A 15781-nucleotide genomic window follows, 5' to 3' on the forward strand; every position below is an offset into this window, starting at 1 on the left:
CTTGTGACCATCCACCCTACCTATGCCCCTCATGATTTTATAAACCTCTATAAAGTTCTCTTGTGCATTCTTCTAGTGTAACCACAGCCTTCCTGTGTGTGGTGGCTTAACAGCTCACAATATGGGCTCTTCTGCCATGGAGAAATCAATTGCAGAGTGGGTGCTCACTTTATGGAACACCTGCATTCAGTCAGCAGGGGGATCGCAAGCCTGTCACTTTAAGTCTCCATCACAATCCCACTCTGAACCCATCAGTCTGTGGATGGTTCAGAGTTATAATGAGGCCCATTGGACTTTTAAGGAACAACACCCTATCTTCCATCTGGGAATATTTCAACCTTCCAGACTCAATATTGAGTTCTACACTTCTAGGTAACTCACTTACTCTGTCTGCATCCGAATTGGCCAGTCCATCTGTGATATTGGTTCAGTTGGTCTCTCTCCATTGGCACAGCTCTGCATTTCACAACTCCTACCTTCCTTTGTCTGTGTTCTCACTCTCTAACATGGCCACATTTCACAATCTTAATGAACAAAGGACCATGTTCTTCCTCTACAACTTCCTCCATCAACTAGATGATCTTGCTTACAACTTATCCCCACTACAACCCTGGCCTCACCCTGTCAGTGATGTTCTCTTTGTCCTGTCCAACCCTGACCCAGTAGTTGTAGTTGTACTTGCCTCAACCACTTCCCCTGGCAGCTTGTTCTGTATACCCACCACCCTCTGTGTGAAAACTTGCCCATCAGGTCCCCTTTAAATCTTTCCCTTCTCACTTTAAGCCTATACCCTCTAGTTTTAGACTCCCCTACCTTGGAAAAAAGACCATATCCAGCTTATCTATGTCCCTCATGATTTTATAAACCTCTATAAGGTCACCCCTCAGCCTTCTGCACTCCAGTGATAACAGTCCCAGCCTATCCAGTCTCTCTTCAGAACTCAAGCCCTCCAGTCCTGGCAACATCCCTGTGAATCATTTCTGCACCCACTGTAGCTTAATCACATCCTTCCTATAGTATGGCAACCAGACTGCACACAATATTCCAGGTGCGGTCTCACCAATGTCCCATCCTGCTGTAACATGACGTACCCACTCTTGTATTCAAGGCCCCGACCAATGATGGCAAGTGTGCTATACACCTTCTCCGTCACTTTGTCCACCTGTATCATCACTTCCAGGGAACTATGTTATTCCTGACAGATGCCTGTGGTCCAGGATGCTGATCCTTTCACTTTGTGTCACCAAGCCCAGTATCATCCAGTTGCCAGGCAATCATTCTCAGCTCTAAACTGTCATGCAAGAATGTGCCAAGAGGTTTGATATTTTGAGTAAAGGCAAATCTCTTGGGGTTCTGAATAATTTACAACAGCTCTGTCTCAGCACTAGACTTCTGTTGCTGACAGAAAAAATCTCAAACTGTTGTATATTGACAATGTCTGGAATTGGAAGATTTTACAGCGCAGGATGGAGGACATTCTGCCCAGATGCTTCTGCAGTACTTTGATGAGCTGACCAATTTATCCCACTCCTGCACATGGGAGGAAGAAGAAGAAATGAATTATGCTGCAATGCCAAAAGCAGGGCTGAGCAGTAGGGGTTTAGAGGAGGCATTTGAATGCAAGTGAGGATGTGTGGAGGCAGGGGGTATTGGTTCACAGGCTTCCAGAAGAATGAAACAAAGTGACCGAATGCATCAGAGCTGGGTGACGGGAGAGTGGAAGATGACAGACCCACTGTCACATAGCTGGGACATTCTCCAACACCACGCTTAAATTTAATGCCATCTGGCGGGACAGTTCAAGACATCAAAAATTCCCATGGTTTCATACTACATGCTGGTGATGAGGAGTCTTAGTATCAACACTGAAGATGTTGACTTCACAAGCACCATGGATATTTCTGCATTTATCCGCTGACTTGGCATCATGAGTCTGGTGCCTAAACAAGGTTATGCATTTATATTAAAAAGCATAACCACACTGATCCCAGAGACCTGAAATAATGACAGTAAGTTCTGGAAAATTCTCCAGATGTTGGGCAGCATCTGTGATGAGGTAAACAGAGTGAATGCTTCAAATTGATGACCTGTCATTGGAACTGGAAAAAGTTAGAAATTAGACAAGAGAGACAGGACAACACAATCAGTGAGTGTTCGACGCTGGTGGAGGCTTTAATAATGGATCTGAATGGATCTCTCTGGAGGAGATGAGGAAATAAAATGATAGGCAGTTGGAAGTTCAGGGTCACCCCTGCAGACTAACAAAAGTGTTCTGCAAAGGGATCCTCAATCTCTGTTTGGTTTCTTCAATGCGGAAGACCACATTGTGAGCACTTAACTGGAGGAAGTGCAAGTGACTCATTGGTTCAGTTGGAGCATGTGTTTGGGAAAGAAATGGGTAAAGGAACATGTAACGAATCTCCTGCAGTTGTGGGAAAGGTGTGATAAGCAGGGGAGTGAATGTTGGAGGTGAAAGAGTGCACCAGGGGATCACAGACGGAAGGCTGGAGGGGGTTGGGGGTAGGAGAGATGATTTATGCTGAAGAATGCATCTGAGCGGTTTTCCTTCTCCTGAACTGTGGTTTCACTTCCACAACACGTGACAGGGCTCTCCACTTCCAATACCTCTGCTCTCACCCACCCCTCCCATCAAGAGCAAGGACATGGATCCACATGTCTTCACCTACAACCCCACCAATCTCTCCATTCAGTGCATCATCTTCCATCATTGCTACCACCTTCAACAAGATTCCAAGAGCAGACACAACCTCCCCTCCCCTCCGCTTTCAGCATTCTGAAGAGAACATTCTCTCTCCAACTCTCCAAGGAAAGAAAGGGGATCAGAGTGGTTGTGTTTTTACACAGAGCATGGTTGCTATCTGGAACTCGCTGCCTGAGTAGATGGTAGTATCAGATATAATTGCTATGTTTAAGACATGCTTAGCTGGGCACTTGAATAGGCAAAACATGGGAGGATATGGACCTAAAGCGGACAAATGGGATTAGTGTAGCTGGGCTTAGAGGCGGGCATGGATGTGGTGGGCTGTACAACTGTGTAACCTCCCTGGTTGCTACACCTCCATCGTCCACTTCTGCCTACACTTTCCCAGAAAACCCAGGGAGATTCAACACCTCTTCCCTTTCTACCATTCAGCAACAATTCACTTGCTGTTCTTCCATTTCAGTGTTTGCTTTGGGTGTGGTCTCTACGTCACACTCCCAATCTGACCTCTCTTTGGCTTCAACATGAACTTGAGGAACAGCACCTCATCTTCTATCCACTATCGAGTTCAACAATTTCAGACAGCCAGCCTTTCCAGTTTATACTACATTTGATGAAATGTCATCAAGCCCTATATCATTAACTTCATTTTTCTTTCTCCACAGATGAGGCCTGACCCTCTAGTTTTTCCAGCTTTCTCAGTCCTTTCAGTTTTCAATATCTGTAAAGTTTTATCTCACAATTCCACCATTTTTTACTCTTCTTTGTTCTTATTCCTCTCCTTCCATTTTCACCTGCTCCAGACCGATCACTTGCAATAAACAACGCTTCAGCACCCTCTCCCAGTCAGCACCACCACTACTTGTGTCATTCAGTCTCTCTTGGTCTCCAGACAATCCATTATCCTCTCCAACTCTCCCCTTTCTCCGCAACTTGACACACATTTGATTTCCAACTTTTTCTAGTTCTGATGAGAGGTCATTGACCCTAAACATTTCTTCTCTCCACATCTGCTGCCTGACCTGCTGAGTATTTCCAGAATTTTGTTTTTACTTGCGTTTATACAAAGCCCTTAATGTAATGAAACATCCCCAGAAACTTCAGAAGAGTATTTTCAGGTGTGATTTGGAAAAATTAAGGAGATATTAAGGCATGAGAACAGAAACTTGGTCAGAGGCACAAGTTCTCTGAACGATAGGGAGGAGCAGAAGCAGAGATATTCAGGGAGGGAAATCCACAGTTTGGGGCCACGGTAGCTGGAGGCGCAGATGCTAACACAGAAGTCAACATGGGGCTGCACAGGATTCCAGACTCCGAGAAGTATGCTCAAAGAATTTTGGAACTTGAGAAAATGGCAGATGAAGGGAGGACTGTGGCCACAAAGGGGTGTGAAAACTAAGAAAGTGTGGGATAAGCTATCATTCAGAATTGAATTACTTATTGTTTCATGGTTGTTTTCCACACAAAGAACTTCTTTGGCTCATTAAAATTGATTTATAATGTAATCAAGACATGTCAAGTATTTAAAAACTCATGCATCATTCTTGGAATGAAGAAATTCTTCTTTCTGGCTCTTGTGATTTATTCACAAGCAGTGTTTTTTTGTTTGTGGCATTGTAGAAATACAATGGGGCAGCATTGTTGCTTTTTGTTTACCAAGGTGAGACCACACATGACATTTTGATTTAAATGATCAGTTTGTCGATCTGCACTGGAGGAAACGCACATGGGCGCAGTCCATTTCCACAATATCTTCTCATCAATAACCTGTGAATACCTTGCCAGTCTTCGTGGAAACATATTGTCACACTTCATTTGAATTAACACTAAAGGAGGCTGTTTAGCTCATCATGTCTGAGCCGGTTCTTTGAAGAGCCCTTCTGCTTACTGCTACTTCCAGTTCTCTCTGTTCCAGAGAATCATCTGATTTTCTGTTTGAAAGTTTGGATCTTTGGATCCCACCTGCAAGACTTGGAGATTGTTCCCACTGGATTGATCTGGATGATGAGGGTCTTGCAAATTGGCTATTTCCATAATTGGCTTTCCATGTGCCATGTTGACAGATTGCTTTGTTGATAATATTAACTTCTTTTTTACAAATAGGTTTTGATCACCTAGGTTACAGATGCAAGCCCCAATCCTGGTGGATGATCTGATTGCAATACTGCAGGAGTGCTGCACTATCATGGTTGCTACTTTGGAGATAGTTTAAATGCACATTATCTGATCTTCACAATGCTGTTTGTGGGAGCCTTCTGACTGTGGGTTGGCTCCCTACCCTACGACAGTGGCTTACAGTTCAGTGACTGTGCAGTGCTTTATCAATGCAGAGGACATGAAAGGTCTTTCATTTCCAGAGCTCCTTGTGCTGGACTTTGCACTGTATTATCTTTAACATTTACATTGAGCGCTTTATTGTCCCCAGTTGTGAAACAAAATTAATTATACGTGTTCCTAAGAAAATGTTAAAGTTGTGTGTGCCAACATATACTAGCAAACTGATGAATGAAAACACATCAGCTTACTTTCTTTAGTGGTTGATGAGAGGTCCCTGCCTACAACAGGAATGCACTGGTTTTTGCCTGTGATTCTCTGGGATGTATTTTCAACTGTTTCTGTTGTTAGTTAATATCATTGATTCAGGATTTTTTTCTTCAACTTATGTCAATCAAGCAGATCTAATTTTTAAACTCAGAATGCTTTCAATTACACTTGAAAAGGATACAAAACCAATACATTAATCCTGTTCCTGCATCACCTACTGGGAGATCCATCTCATTCTGGGGTGCTGCGGTGTTAACCATTGATTTCCTGTCTGCTCTCAGGAGAAGTCATCCAAGCCTTGAGCAGTTGTCCATTTGGAGCCCTGGTCTATCAGAAGGGGTGGCTGATGTCAGGCAATGTGGATGTCATGTCTGAATTCCTGACCTCAGTTCCATGACAAATGAGGCTGTCTGCCTTTTATTTAGAATTTATGATTTGAAAAAAAAATTAGAGTTTGTGGGATGATTTGATGGGTTGGGACTTCATGGAAATGAATGTTACCAGTATTTGAGGGAATACCAGTAAAAGGAGATTCAGTGTAAAAGACTTAGCATGGAGAACAGAGACCTTTTTCACATCGTGTTGAGAGGCTGTTGAACACGCTGCCAGAGTCAGTGATTGAAGCAGAGATAATGTCAACATTTAACAATGGGGTAGAGTGATGACAGAAAGGACAAGACATGGATATGGGAAAAGGTGTGCAGTCGGAATTAGGATACTGTTCCTTTGCAGGACAATGTGATTTAAAATATAGTTGCATTAAAGAAAGTAATTAAATCTTTTTAAATACATGTTAAATAGAATCGACAGAATTTATTAAAATTAGTGTATTTTCAGAAAGCTGGACAGGTCTTAGTGAATGGAACAGCACAGGCTGTGTTTGTCAGTGATAAACAGAAATACCCAGCAGGTCAGTCAGCGTCAGTGGAGAACCACAGGGACTGAGTGTTTCAGGTCTGTGACCTTTCACCAGAAGTGGGAAAAGTTAGAAGTAAACAAGATTTTTCAGTGCAGTAAAAGTGTTCAAACTTCCTAAAACCCAAGGTGAAAATGGAAACACGACACAGCAATTACCGGAGGCTCCTGCAGATAATGGGGCGACACATTCTGGATCACAACAGATCTGCTTAAAACACAAATCCCACCTTTCTGCCGGATCTTTTACCAGATCTCTTGGAATCTGTGTCCTGTGGTTACAACACTCCTGCCTCTGGTAAAACAGTTTCTCCCAGTTATCATGTAAAATCCCTCATCAATTTGAAGCCCTTTTAAAAATCTTCCTTTAACCTTCTCAGGCAGCACCTCTCGTCTCTCTGCAAAACTGACACCCCACAAAAGATTCCAGTAAATCGCCACTGCACCCTCACCGTAGCCCTCCTGGATGTGCGCAGATGTGAAAGGTTTAATGTGTGGACCGACGCTCTGTTCCGTGAGCTTGGTTCTGCTGATTACATGAAAACGGGTGAAAGGTGACCAGGACACCATCACGCCCTGGTGTCCAGTCAGAGACCCGCAGCCGCCTGGCGCATGTTCGCACTGATTTATTGCAAGGCTGTTAAGCCAACAGACTGCTCCCCGCACGCCCCCACCACCCGCCCCCCCCCCCCCCCCCCCCCGCCCTCTCTCTCTGAGGAGCACCTGAGCGCGGTGCAGTGGCAGGCTGTGCGCTGCATGGAGATGCCCCAGCTCAGGCGCTGGGCACGTTCCGTCTGCTGATGTGCGGTGTCAGACTGGCCAAGTCCCTGAGATCACTCAGTCTGGGGCTCGGGCTCGGTGGCTCCGCTCTCCAGCAACCCGTACGCGACACGTCTCGCTGTGTGACTTTGACGCCAGTACTGCGGTTGTGAGATTTTTTATATCTGTGTGTACATGTGTTTGAATATATTTCTGGCTGGGTGTTATGAAGGGAGACCAGTCGTGTCTCCGCCGGGCGCCCGGATTCTCCGCTCTCCAGCCCGCTGCTAACGGCGGCGGGGGCTGCCACAGAGGGTCCGTCTGAGGGGAGGGTGAGGCTGTTGCCCAGGAGCTGGCAGACAGGCGGCAGCTGGTTTAACAGGTGTCTGGAGATGAGCGGCGGCGGTGAGGCAGCGGCGCGGAGTTAGTTCCCTCGGACTTGCCCCGAGTGTTGAACCCACGGAGGTAACCGGCGATGGTCCCCGGTGTGTCAGAGACTGTCGGGTCCCAACCGACGGCTGCTGGTTCGCAGTGAGAACTGGTGCGAGGCATGTCACCCGCAGCAGACCGGTGCCGGCGTTAGTCGGGAGGCGATGAGGATTGGGAGGCTGATTCACAGAGTACGACTGCATCTTCGCCCAGAGCTCGCCCGAGTCGGAAGCCCCGCCGTTCCCCCTTCGCACCATTGCAATGGCTGCTGCCATCGCCAGCTCGCTGATCAGACAGAAGAGACTCGCCAGGGAACACCGGGACCGCTCAATCCCCTCCCGGAGGATCAGCAGCCCCAGTGAAAGCAAAGGCATCTGTGAGAAGCACTGGTTCGCCGTCTTCTCCAAAGTCCGGATTTTCGGTTTGAAGAAGCGACGCCGGAGGCGCCCAGGTCTGCCCCCCCCCCCCCCCCCACCCTCGGGTTCACTCAGTGAGGGGCAGTGTCTGTGCCCCGCTGCCTGGACAGCGCCTGTCCGGGTCCCGCCCGGCTCTGCACCGACCAACAGGTTGTGTGGCAGCAGAGTTCGCCACGGACCGGGCTGAAGGCGCCCAGGGGGAAGGCGGAGAGGTTGGGGGCAAGAGTTCGTGGCGTCCCCGGGCAGAGCCGGGAATGCCCACGGCCCCCGGCACCACAGGGACCCGCTCCCCGCCGTCCGAACGTCGGTGGGAGTGGGAACGCCAGCCCCAAGCCGGGAGACTCCACGCCAGAGGCGCGGCAAAGCCTCCGGGTGTCCGGTGTCCCCGGGTGTCCGGTTTCTCCGGGTGTCCAGTTGCCGGGTGTCCAGTCCCCGGATGTCCAGAACTCCCGAGTGTCCAGTGCCCGGGGTGTCCAGTGTCTACAGGTGTCTAGTGTCCCCGGGGGGTGGTGACCATTGCCCCTGCTGAACCTAGTTCCCAGGACATGACGGCCCAGGCAGTGCTCGGACTGCGCTCTGTGCCTGACCACACCTGACCATACCTGACCACTCTGTACCTGACCACACCTGACCACTCTGTGCCTGACCACATCTGACCGTTCTGTGCCTGACCACTCTGTGCCCGACCAGATGGCCACCTTCACCTTTCCTTGGTCACAGAGTGGAGTGCCAGTCCCCGTGAAGATCCCCAGCCACCCCCTGCCTCCCCCAGCAGCCGCCCCCGAGCCCTGAGACACAGTGCCCGGCCTCTCCAATAACCCATGGGCTACACCGTCGTCAGGGAATGAGACCCGGTTTGTACACAGCAAGCTCCCACAAAAAGCAATGCCCAGACAGATGTTTCAAGATGTGCCCTGCTGGAATCCTCCACGTCTTACCCAGAGAGCAGAGCAGACCCCGGGGTCACTTTGCCCACCAGATACCTGGTGCTGTGGTGTAGGGGCGCAGCAGGTATGCTGCTGCTCCACGATTCCAGCTACCCAAGTTCAATCCTGACCCAGGCTGCTGTCTGTGTGGAGTTTGCACGTTCTTCCTGTCACCGGGTGGGGGGGGGGGATTTCTAGGTTTCCTCCCACATCCCAAAGACCTGTGGGTAAATTAGTTCATTAAATTACCCCGTGGTATAGTTTAATGGCAAAAAAGGAGGGAGTTGACGGGTATGTGTGGGTGGGAATAAGTTGAGGGAGGTGTAAGGGACGGGTGGGTTACTACACTGAGCGGTCAGGTGTGGTCAGGCACAGAGCGGTCAAGTGTGGTCAGGTCTGGTCAGGCACAGAGCGGTCAGGTGTGGTCAGCATGGATGTGATGGATTCAATGGCCTCTGTGTGGTTACAAGTACAAGGTGGTAGAGGTTTGCTGTTCACTTATAGAGTCATGGAGTTATACAGCAGGCCCTTCAGCCCAACTTGTTGCTACTGCCCTCACATCAGTCTGTTCATCAATCTAAGCCCACTGTGAGTGGCTGCTTGGGGGGATTTAAATGGACGAGTGGTAGGTATGGATGAGTTGGACCGAAGGGCCTGTCTCCCCTGCTGTATCACTCTGTGACTAAATGCTGACAGGCTGAACAATAGAAGCTGATGTCCACTATTCTCTGGACACAAGATATCATCCTAGTGTTGTGGTTGTTTAAAATACAGCAATAACCCCTGTTTCAGTCCACAATGGGTTAAAACTGTAGTAATTATTGTGGGGAGGGGGCAAGTATTGAAGAATTTGAATGGAATCACTCCCATCTGACGGCGGTGAGGTTCACCAACTCTGTCTGAACATTTAGTTCCCTGTGTGGTGGGAAACACTGCTGTAGTCACAGTGGGTCCACCAGAGGTTCCTCTGGGTTCGAAGTTCCAGCCAGTCTTCTCAGTGTTGTGGGTCAATCATTTCATCAGCTGTGAGTCTTTCCAGCCTGAGTGCTTACACACTGGAAGAGTAGGAAGCCAATTGTCCTATTAGCAGGTTTTCTTGAATTTATATATATAAAACTGTTTGAGTAGAATAAATGAAAATTTTATGTGGGAGGAACGTTCGAGGTACTGGAGTCTCTCCCAGAATCTGCAGGAGCCCAGTATCAATTTTTATGAGTGAAATGATTAGAATGGGCATGGTGAGTCTCCATTTTCATGCTTTGATGAACACATTTCCCCGTGGGCTATGGGCATCTTATGAAGAAACTGCTATTCTTTGTATGCCTGAAAGGTAGGTTCCTCCTGGGAAAAGCATGTATTCTGGTAACGTATCATCCATCAAAAGAGAGAGCCAGGTGTATGTTCACAACTAAATACAATTAAGTGTTTTCTTTATACCCACAAGCACTTTGTAATGGGTCTCCTTTAAAGAGTCACATGATAAGGCATTCAATATTTTCCTCAGAATTTCAGCTGAATTCAACTGTCTGTGCATTTAGATTTTGTGACGTTTTTCAAGTCTTTCACCAGAGATGGGTAGCATATAAATTTCACAGCAATAATTCCATAGGTCTGCCTCAGTGAGTGTCGGTGCTATTCTGTTAACATTCCAGGCATATTGGGCTTTGAATGGGAAAGAAGGCAAAACCCTGAATATGCGCAGTGATCTGCATTTTATTTCCTGTGTCTGCACTGTTCTAACAGAGATCTCAATTTCTGTTTTCAGAGCCTCAGCTTAAAGGCATTATTACAAAGTTGTACAGCAGACAAGGCTACCACTTGCAGTTGCAACCAGATGGTGTCATCGATGGCACAAAGGAGGAAGGCAGTAGTTACAGTAAGTGTCACATGTATCGGTTGGTTCGGGGGTTGCAGTTGCCAAATTTCAGCTGTTTTGTTTTAAGGAATTCAAAGTATTTCAAATGGAGATTAACTGTGTGCTGCTCTTCTCTGTGATGTGTCTATGTACCTGTTCCTCTAGTCCCTACAGACTATTTAGATGCCTGTAATATACCCCTAGCAGTGTGATCTCCCTCCACTCCTTTTTGTTTCCAAGCTCTATCCGTGGAGCCTGTTTTGAGAGCAATTTTCCCTCCTTATTGGAGTAATGGACTGTTTGATCAATATTGCAATGCCACCTCTCTTACATCTGAAGTTCGATCCGGGGTCATTCAGTTACCAGTCCTACCCAGCTTTCAACCTTGTCTTTGTGACAGCAACAACATTACGTTCCCATATGAATCACCACCCTCATTTCATCAGCCTTACCCATCAGACTCCTTGCATTAAAATAGATGCAATCCCAACAGTTGTTTCATGTCCCCTCATTTTAGCTGTGTTGTCATCTGCAGTGTGAACTAGACCTGCGACTCTTCACTCCGTAGAATGCCCTGCAAACATACTCTGTCTCTGTCCTTACCCACAGCTCTTCATTTCTTCCTTTATTCAACAACAGTTTCTCACTAGAGTTTAGTTACGGCAAAAAAAACACTTCCTTTTACCTTTTTGGCTGCATTTGCCAATATTGTTGCCAATTTTATTTTCAGCACCTCAGAAATCAACTTTTCTCTTAACTTACCCTGGAACTGGTCACACTAACATCCCTTTCAATCATTATCTGAAAGAATATTACATTATGATCACTATTACCTATATGTTCCACAGTTTTTACTTTGCTCTAGTTCATTCTCCCTTACTTAGTTCACATAAAATCCTCCTTTGTTTCATAGTATAGAAAGAATGCCTGTACACATGGCTGGAACACTATTCTTTTTCCAGTTTTACCTCAAATACAGTCAGAAAATGCTGGAAACACTCAGCAGGTTAGGCAGCATCTGTGGGAAGGGAAACAGTTAATGTTTCAGGTCAGGGACCTGATTTTGCTTCCCTCTTTTGGTCAATTTCAGAGAGTTGTTGAAAATAAATCTCGGGGTAGTATTTCTATGGAGAAGTTGTTGTGATCGGAAACATGTTGTCTGAAAGGACCGTGAGAGCATATTCAAAGGGAAATATGAAAGGGAAATTAGTGAAAAAATAAACAAATTAGAGGGAATGGGGAGAAAACAGAGGAATGGGACCAAATGGGGAACTCCTTCTAAGGATTTTTTCCTTTATCCCACCAGCCCCATCACCCTTCTCTTTCCCCTCCCCCCCTCCATCTGCCCGTCACCCACACACTCCTCCTCCCCACCCTTCCCTTCATTCCATGGTCCACTGTCCTCTCCCATAAGATGCCATCTTCTTCAGCCCTTCGTCACTTCCACCTATCACCTCCCAGCTTCTTGCATCATTTCCACTCCCCCGTCCTCCACCTATCAGCCCCCTCACCTGGATCCACCTATCACCTGCCAGCTCTTGCCCCCCACCCCCCCCACTTTTTATACCGGCTTCTCCCCTCTTTCTTTCCAGTCCTGATGAAGGGTCTTGGTGGAAATGTTGACTGTCCATTTTCCTCCATAGATGCTGCCTGACCTGTTGAGTTCCTCCAGCTCCTTTGTGTGTTGCTCTTTCAAAGAGCTGGCATAGACATGAAGGGCTGAATATCCTCCTTGCATGCAGTGAAGTTCAATAACAACTTCAATATATGGATAGAACCAGGTAGTTTATGGTAGAGAAAGTAATTCTCTTTTGATTTGAGGCTATGATATTTTGCTGCAGAGTTTATATATAATATAATGTATAGTGGCAGAAAAGAGGGAATGCAATTGAAATTCCACAGAAAGAAATTGATTCATTACATTTGTCTTCAAGATCAATTTTTACCCAAATTACACGTTACTTTGATGCCATCTGATTGCATGAATATAAGATCCAAGGTTCTTTCTTTGGAGTTAGTAATTTCCTCCACAGTACAGCTCCCTGCTATAGGAAGGATGTCATGAAACTGGGATGATGCTGGGAGTGGAGGGCTTGGGTTATAGGGAGAAGCTGGATAGGCAGGGACTTTTTTCACTGGCGTGTAGGAGGCTGCGGGGTGACCTTAGAGAGGGGCATAGATAAAGTGGGTCACAGTCTTTTCCCCAGGACAGAGGAGTCTAAATCTAAAGCGCATAGGTTTGAAGTGAGAGAGTACAAGATTTAAAAGGGATCTGAGGGCCAACGTTTACACAGAGAGGGTGAAGCATATCCGGAACAAGCTGCCAGAGGAGCAGTAGAGGCACTTACAATTACAACGTTTAAATGACACTTGGACAGGTACATGGATAGGAAAGGTTTAGAGGGATACAGGCCAAACACAGCCAAATGGGACTGGCTCAGTTAGGCAACTTGGTCAGCATGGACGAGTTGGGTCAGTTTTCCTTGCTGTACAATTCTATGACTCGATGAATGTATGACATGGCCAATCGACCCAAAGGTGGGTAGAGCAGGGTCTGGGAGGGGTAGGGGTATGCAGGGTTGTTCCGGGTTGTCCCAAATTTTCTCACACTGTGCACATCACTCTCACACTGCTCTTGGCCTGTCCGATCCATACTCTATTCCCTTGGACACGTTGTGCTTACCTTTCAATCAGCCCAGCCACATTGTACTCTGTGCAGAATTACAATCCAGGGGTATGGATTATTTTCCAATTCCATTTCTATTTTCCTCCAACCTAAAGTTGCATTTACTTACCGACTTCCCTATTACAGGAAGTTCTTCCACCACCATTTCAGAGAGTGCCATCCAGACCATAGCAACTTAGTGCCCAAAACCGTTCTCCTCATGTCCCTCTGCTTCCTTTGCCAATCCCTTTCAGTCTGTGTTCTCTGGTTACTGCCTCTCATGCTGGTGGAAACTGCTTTGCTTTAGCCAAACCCTCTATTAATTTGACCCATCTTTCCTTAAGTCCCATCTTTAGTCCCTGTGTTGAAGTTCTCAGTTTCCATCCAGCTATGTTAACAATGCAAGATAATAATGTGAGAATTAGCCCAAGCAATTGTATGTGAATGTCGATACTCGTGGCTGAACAGTTATTGCTTTAATACAAGGACCCAGCTGGGTAAAAATAACAATCAGAGATAGCTATACGGCCAGGTGCAAGATTATCCAGCGAGTGTGACTGGAGTTACAGTGCCTTGGGAACATAATCGTGTTGCGTTCTGAGATTTAAGTGCAGATAAATAGAAGCCATTGGAGATTTCAAAATTCTTAACCAAATGAAAAAGTGAACAAATTAAATGGCCATTCACAATAGGATCAAATGGAACATTGGCGTAGTTTCTTAACTATGCTTTGAGGCATTATATTAAAAATCCCCGCTTATGCCAACACAGTTTGAATTCTTTAACATTTAGATGGGGAAGCACACTCTCTGTTCAGGCTTAAGGTTAAAATGTGAAGATTGAGGATTTCCTGAATTAACACCATTCCACTTTCCTTTACCATATTAACACGAATGTTTAAAAGGCATTCAGACAGGCACATGTACAGGCAGGGAACGGAGGGTAAACTGGTAAATTGGTTTATTATTGTCACATGCACCAAGGTACAGTGAAAAGTCTTGTATACCGTTCATACAGATCAATTCATTACACAGTGCATTGAGGTAGTACAAGGGAAAACAATAACAGGATGCAGACAGTTACAGAGAAAGTGCAGTGCGGGCAGACAATAAAGTGCAAGGCCATAACAAGGTAGATTGTGAGGTCAAGAGTCCAGTTTATCGTACCAGGGGACCATTCAATAATAAGGGGCCACATGCAGGCAGATGGGATTAGTTATGATTGTAATCATGGTCGGCACAACCAGTGTGGGCCGAGTGGCCTGTTCCTGTGCTCTACCATGTTCTATGTGTTACCTTTGCAACAGGCTCACCTGGAGCTACTTATTTCATGTTTTAGGGTTGGTGCAATATTTGTGCTACTGGATCTATATTCATAAAGAAATGTTTATCACATTTTATTGGAAGTACATTTATTACCTTCTTTCCAAATCTCTGAATAATAAAATAACTTGATTAAACAGAGGGAACTGGTTGTTCAGATTGTCCGAAGCACATCAATATCATCATCCTTTATGTCAGCACACATGGCATCTCAAGGCTGAGCAATTACAAGAGTTCCACAGGCATATCTGGGCACATTTACAAGGATGGCTGATCCTCTGTTCCTATTATGTTTTCTCAGTAAGAACAAGATATGACACTTCCTTCAAAAATGCATAAATAAAAATTAAACTGGTGGCTCAAACCATAGATATTTATTTCAATAATCAGAATAGTTTTTCCTAGAATAGACGACACTAAATTCTCTCCTCTCTGAAACGTGTTGACCAGGAATAGTGAATGATGCTTGGAGTAGATTATTTATGATCGATATGGGAAGGATGGAGAGACCAGCCAGTTATCATATTAACATTTAATGTGTTCATATATAATTTAGTTCCCCTTTTTAATGAAGGATTTAAAGTAAATGGGTTGACACCTTGCTCAAAAGAGTGAAATGCGGCCTTTACACGGATGATTTAAGCTTTCCATGTGATCACATCAAAACAGTTGGCTGTGAGTTTTTATTTTGACATTTCCATGCTTATAGGTCAATGGTATTACATTTATCCCACTGCAATTAATACAGGTAATGACAGTCCTTAAATTCTCAATGCAAGTGAGCTTCAGTAGCAGTAGAAGATATTATTGCCATGGTGATATCTTCCAGAGACTAGGAATTCTGCTCCTTGATTTTCCCACAGTTTAATTAGATAAAATTCAGACGCCCACACACTGCCAGCAGTACAAGTGCAGCTCAAGCCACACAGACTGCGTCTCCCTCTTCCTCACACAGCAGCTCAGCAAAACAAGATGAATGGCTCTGTCCTTCCCTGACAGGGAAGCCAATCACATGAGTCCTCTGACCGATACGTTTCCCTCCTCTGTCATAATCTGGACACAGAATCATTCAGGGCTTTTAGCAGGAGATATTGGGGAGGTACTCGAGGGAAAATAATTTTTGGGGCTTTGGGGAAAGGGTGGAGAATGGGAGTGATGTGATTGGTCTAGACAAAGAAACAGCCTCAGTGCATTGTGACCCAAATCTCCACAGTCATAATTCCACAAT

The 15781-nt window shown here is 45.9% G+C and overlaps 1 protein-coding gene across 11 annotated transcripts in view; it reads left to right on the forward strand.

Annotated features, from left to right (window-relative positions):
• Positions 1–15781, forward strand: part of fgf13a (fibroblast growth factor 13a) — a 441705-nt gene that overhangs the window by 317959 nt on the left and 107965 nt on the right. For 10 of the 11 annotated variants that reach the window (XM_052021018.1, XM_052021024.1, XM_052021016.1 and 7 more), the window contains one exon: positions 10477–10587. In XM_052021018.1, the coding sequence (XP_051876978.1) occupies positions 10477–10587 (111 nt within the window). Of the gene's footprint in view, positions 1–7572; positions 7821–10476; positions 10588–15781 lie in introns of those variants that run through there. The other variant, XM_052021019.1, reaches the window with a different exon arrangement.

This window comes from Pristis pectinata, chromosome 8 (genome assembly GCF_009764475.1).
Source record: "Pristis pectinata isolate sPriPec2 chromosome 8, sPriPec2.1.pri, whole genome shotgun sequence".
In the NCBI taxonomy this organism is placed as follows: Eukaryota; Metazoa; Chordata; class Chondrichthyes; order Rhinopristiformes; family Pristidae; genus Pristis; species Pristis pectinata.